This window comes from Enhydra lutris, unplaced genomic scaffold (genome assembly GCF_002288905.1).
Source record: "Enhydra lutris kenyoni isolate GAN:26980312 unplaced genomic scaffold, ASM228890v2 scaffoldscaffold38, whole genome shotgun sequence".
In the NCBI taxonomy this organism is placed as follows: domain Eukaryota; kingdom Metazoa; phylum Chordata; class Mammalia; order Carnivora; family Mustelidae; genus Enhydra; species Enhydra lutris.
The window spans coordinates 10,497,929-10,503,591 of record NW_019154122.1 but is presented as its reverse complement, the minus strand read 5'-3'; the positions used below and the strand labels follow the sequence as shown (position 1 = coordinate 10,503,591).

Here is a 5,663-nt window from a genome sequence, read left to right as displayed (position 1 = left end):
GTTTGGCAACCGTGGAAAGAACCAAGATGCCCTTCAACGGACGAATGATAAGGAAGATGTGGTCCATATACACTATAGAGTATTATGCCTCCATCAGAAAGGATGAATACCCAACTTTTGTAGCAACATGGACAGGGACTGGAAGAGATTATGCTGAGTGAAATAAGTCTAGCAGAGAGAGTCAATTATCATATGGTTTCACTTATTTGTGGAGCATAACAAATAGCATGGAGGACATGGGGAGTTAGGAGAAGGCAGTTGGGGTAAATTGGAAGGGGAGGTGAACCATGAGAGACTATGGACTCTGAAAAACAATCTGAAGGGTTTGAAGAGGTGGGGGGTGGGAGGTTGGGGGAACCAGGTGGTGGATATTAGAGAGGGCACAGACTGCATGGAGCACTGGGTGTGGTTCAAAAACAATGAATACTGTTATGCTGAAAATAAACTTAAAAAAATGATAAAAAAAAAAGTGGCCCTAAGTCCTGTTATGGCAAGAACGCCTTGTTTCTTACTTTGAGTGTCCCCCAAAGCCCCTCAAATATAAACCTAAGCATTTTTCATTAATATCAGCAGGAGAAGACTCAGTTGGGGTTCATGGGGAGCAGGGAGGGGCTCCCGATGTTCCAGGACTCCTATCCCTTGGGAAAATGCAAATTTTGTCACCTCTGATTTTCCCCAGGCAAGGAAAACATAGCTTTGACCTCAGCAAGGTCACACCATGAGTCAGTGATAGCTGCTGGAAATAGAACACAGGCATCCTGACTCCCCAGCTGCTCCAATCACCCTGCTCCCCCCCACCCCCAGGAAGGGGGCCTCTTACAGCCGGATGGGAAAATGTCGCAGGTGACAGGGACAGACCTTCAGAGACCGTGTGTCAGCACCTTCTTTGTGATTCCTATTCAAGAGGTTCAGAACCTGGTGTAGCAAACACCCAAGGTATTCTTATGTTTTCAAAACCCGGGGTCACGCCTTCCCCAACTGGCCAAGCAGAGCTCCCCACTCCCCCGGTGCTCCCCGACCTATAACTACGTGGCCCTTCTTGTCTTGTTTCATAAGTGGCATGTCTGTCTCCCTGCGAAGTAGGGTTTTGGGAAGCTACGTGGACAGTGGCCCCCAGAAAATCCCCTCTGTGGACCCTGCTTCCTGTATGCAGAAACAGTCCTTAGTCAGGAGGTTTTCCCCCTTTGGTTGGCAGACTGACCACTAAATTAGCCAAAGTCTTAGGCCCTACGTTGTAAACAAGATTGTTTCAGTATGGGCTGTGCAGAAGTCTGCACTTAGGAGCAGATGCTAGGTTTGAATGATGAACGTGGCTGGTGTTCGGTGACATCATTTGGGTTACGGGTGTGTATTGCCTCTGATGAGCACCTGGCTGACTGGGCAGGAGGCAGGAGGACACCCAAGGGCCCTAGGAAAGGAGACATGCTCTGGCCCTTTGCTTGGGACAGCCTGAGTTCATGGAACCGGCTCTCTGCTCTGTGGGCACTGCTGTGACTCTGTCCCCCCAATTAACCGGCCAACTCCAAGCTCCTCTGTTCTCATCCACGGCCCTTTCTCATCTCCACCACCAGGGGGCACTATCTGCTGCCTGCACGGAGGAGAGCCAAACCCAGACCACTAGGTCTCTGGCAAGCCTGGACCCACTTAGAAGAAAAGCTCCTGCTTCTAGCTTCATCCCTGGAATCAGGAAACAAATCTTCAACCAGCTTAAATGAGAGGTAGTGAGGGTGTAACAGGAACGTGGGTTTGGAGTCAGACAGACCCGGATCAAACCCTGGCTCTCCCATTCATGAGCTCTGTCACCTTGGGCAAGTTGCTTACCTTCTCAAAGCCTCAGTTTTCCCATCTGTGAAATGGGATAATCCTAGTGCACAGAGTTGTTAGGAGGATTAAATGAGGCATCTATCAAATGCTTGGTGGTGAGACTGTCACAGCAAACGGCAGCCCCATAATTACCTAACTTCTCTACTTTTCACCCAGGTGTTCTTCAGGTAAAGTCCTAAAGTGCTTGTTTGTCTGGAATTTATTTGTTCAGAATGCCCTAAAATTCTAGGCTCCGTTTTCGGAAGTCTCCCTTCCTCGAACCATATTCTCCACTCCAACCATAGACCATCTGAGGGACAGAGAAACACGTATGCACACACACATACACATATGCACACATGCGTGCCTACCTTCACTCTCTCCAGCTCTGGCTGACTTTGTGAGCATGGGCATAGGTGAGTGGCTCCCCAACCACACCCCCGGTTCATTGGCTTGATTGGTCTGAGCGTGGGCAGCTTAAGAAGACGGAGGATGTGGGGATAGTCCCTCAGTCCTGCGCAAGGAGACATCTGTTCTCTGCTTGCCGCTGGCGCTCTGAATGCTAGCTAGCCATCCAGCAAATGGGTGACCTTGGGTAGAGCCAGAGGGTGTCGGCGATGGTCTTTCCCAGGAGGAAAAAAATGCAGAGCACATGTCCCAAGAGTCAAAGGCACCCTCATGCCATGATGTCACAGCCAACTCAGAGGAGTCATCCCCGGTTCCTCTTCACTTGTCCCCACCCCCTCCTATCCATTGGCAAGGCCACCTTGGCTGTCCTTCTCTGCCTCTCCACTGTTACCTCCTTAGCCCAAACCAGCATCCTCTGGCACAGAAGTCCCCACCGGCCTTCCTGCTTTCACTTTGCGCAACCCCCACCCACACTCCCAACACTTGAGGAAGCCAAAGTGATCCTTTGAAGTTATGCCTTAGACCATCTCACTCCCTGTTTAGACACCTCCGATGGCTTTCTGTGTGTGTTCAACAGACTTTTAAAATGACACACACCCCCTAGTCTGTGACCTCCCCCCACCCACCTGGGCATTTTTTGACTTGGGACAAGACCTGTGACCTACATCTAATGAATAGAATACAGCCAAGGCTATAGAGGTCATTTCTAAGATTCTGTTACAAGAGACGGTGACTTCTGTCTTGCTGCCAGACCCTCTCTGTTCCCTCTTCGGCTTGGGTGCTCTGATGAAGCAAGTGCTGCTCTGGAATGGCCCGCATGGTCGGGAAGTGAGGACGACCTCTGATCAGTAGCCCGTGAGGAACCATATCTCCCCAATAACCACGTGAACTTCAAGCCAGCCCACGAGCCCAGCCAATAGCTTGATGGCAGCCTAAGAGAGCCCTGAAGTAGAGGACACAGTGAAGGCAAACCCAGATTCCTGACCCACAGAAACGGTGAGATAAAAAATGTGTTCTGTTTTAAACCATTACATTTTGGAGTAATTTGTTACACGGCAATATCTAGCTAATACACTATAGTGCTTAAAATAAAAGCCGACCAGACCCTGTGCAATCTTGGCCCCAGGTGCCTCTCCTGACCCATCTGGGACCTCTCTCGCCTTGGCTCACCACCCTCCAGCCACTCTGGTCCTTTGTACCTCCAATTCATCATGTTCATTTCCACCCCTGAACTTTGCACATTCTGTGCGTTCTGGCTGGAACCCTTCCCTCTGTTCTTAGCATGGTTGGTGCCACGTGGTCATCAGGTTTTCTTTTCTGTTTTTTTTAGAGAGAGAGAGCTCATGTGCATGAACCTGAGCGTTGGGGAGGGGCAGGGGAGAGGGAGAGAGAGAATCACAAGCATGGAGCCAGACTCGGGGCTTTATCCCAAGACCCTGACATCATGACAGCCCAAATCAAGAGTTGGACGCTGAATGGACTGAGTCACCCAGGCATCCTGGTCATTAGATTTGCTCAGTCCAAATGTCACCTACTCTGACTGGCCTTCACGGACCTCCCTCTCTCCCCAGTTACTCTCTATGCTACCCTTTTGTTTTCTTTTCTACCTAGCTTGATAGTTAGTTTACTTATTCACTCTACCTTCTGCCACCAAATGGAGCTCCTATGAGGGCCATAATGTTGATCCAGTTCCTAGAATCAGCCCCAGAACATGGGAGGCACTCAAAAAATGTTTAATTATGTTAATTGCTACCTGCAAGTGACACATCTCAACCAACCTACCAGTTTCTCAATAGCTTCCGATGGCGTCTCACCTGAAGATGTCCACGCAGCTCTTCTGGGCAGGAAGGGCCTTCATCCCTCCAAAGCTGGCCTTGGCTCTGGTCTCATGGAGGGAAAGGCATCTGTGTGGGGGGCACAAAGAGTTCCAGCGACACCTCTACAGTAGCCTGGGAGTTTGGGGCTCCTCCAACCACATTACTAGTTCCTCTCCACTCCATCAAAAGCCTGCACAACCCACAAATGGATTGATGGATTTATCACATCTACTTTCCAGCCTTCACAATACCCTCTTTCTGCCTCGGATCTCAAGTTTGGCTCAAAGAAACTTGGCCTCCTGTAGGGAGTCCTTCCAGGATTGCCCTGGACAATTCCCTGGTCCTTATTCTCCATCCTGGGAGAACAGGTGCCGTGCTGGGTATGGGGATGCAAAGACAGAGCAGGCACAGCCTTATGCTTAAGGGGCTGTGGCTTAGGAAGCAGCCGTGAGAAGAAATAACCTCAGTTTGGTTAGAGCTCAGGACTTACACTGACATGTGGGTCTAGAAAACTCCTAAGTCTTACTGTTTTATTAAGCACAACACATGGGGTCAATAAAGTTGGGTAGAGTCAGAGCTGAAAGCATTGGCCCCTGGGTCGGTCAGCTGCATTCAGATCCTCATTCACCATTTCTAGACTGTTTCTCTTCTGCAAGTAATCTCACAAAACCTCAATTGCTTCATCTGTAAAATGGGGATTCATGGTAGCCACCCCCGGGGTTATTGAGAAGATTAAATGAGATAGTGTAGAAATCAGCACGGGGCACAACATCTCAAAAGTCACAGTGTTCTGACACTGTCATCCATTCGGACACTTCCTGTAACAAACGTCCCGGACAAACAAACACCGACCTGGGTCCCAGAGAGACAAAGATGGAGGAGACAACGTCCGTTCTCAGATGACTCACAGTCTCCTTGAAGAGACGGGAGGCAGCAGCAGCAGACAGCAAACAGTTCAAGGACTCGCTGTCCAGGGTAACCGCCGAGAAAATCTCATGGGTTCATAAATGTCACAGAGGAGTCAGGGATGCATGAGTGGGGAAAGGTACGTCTTGACACTGTTGGCCGTATTTTCCGAATCAGATCGGGGAGCACATGGCCATGCTTCATGCTTCTGTACCCGGGCACACAGCCTTCCCTCTGCCAGCCCACCTGGCAGGCTCCTGCTTGCCCTTGAAGACACCATGCATTTTTCCAAGTGGCCTTGACCTTCCCAGGTGCAGCCAAATATTTCCTTCTCTGAGTCTCTTGCTCTCCGGGCTTCTGTTATTGTTCCTTGCGCGCAATGTGACATTTATTGATGATACGCTTGTCTCCCCTGCCGGATGGTTAGTGAGCTCGGGTGTGAGAAGAAAAGAGGTCCTTGTGAGCAAGGACAGCAGAAAAAGGTCCTTGTGAGCAAAGATCGTGTCTGTTCCATTTTTTAAATCTTGGGACTCGGCATAGGGTAGGACCCTCCCTGGGACACTACACCTAGTTCAGTGTCTTTGCTGAAAGAGTGAAAGAGTGCAGACGTGTATGAATGATGATTCTGCTGTATGGAATGATCATCGGACAAAGTATTTGAAGTCTGAGCTGCTTTGGAAAGCTCAAGAGGTAGGGGTCTCTGTAATCATGCTACCAAATTATTTGTTC

At 49.7% G+C, this 5,663-nt stretch overlaps 1 protein-coding gene across 1 annotated transcript in view; it reads right to left on the bottom strand.

Moving 5' to 3' along the window:
- The window catches only part of LOC111154832 (leucine rich repeat containing 38), a 36,483-nt gene extending 31,265 nt beyond the window's left edge, over nucleotides 1-5,218 (bottom strand). The window contains exons 1-2 of the mRNA XM_022514761.1: nucleotides 5,181-5,218; nucleotides 4,026-4,115 (exon numbers count right to left, since the gene is read on the bottom strand). Coding sequence (XP_022370469.1) covers nucleotides 4,026-4,115; nucleotides 5,181-5,218 — 128 coding nt within the window. The remainder of the gene's footprint in view (nucleotides 1-4,025; nucleotides 4,116-5,180) is intronic.
- Nucleotides 5,219-5,663: the final 445 nt, after the last annotated feature.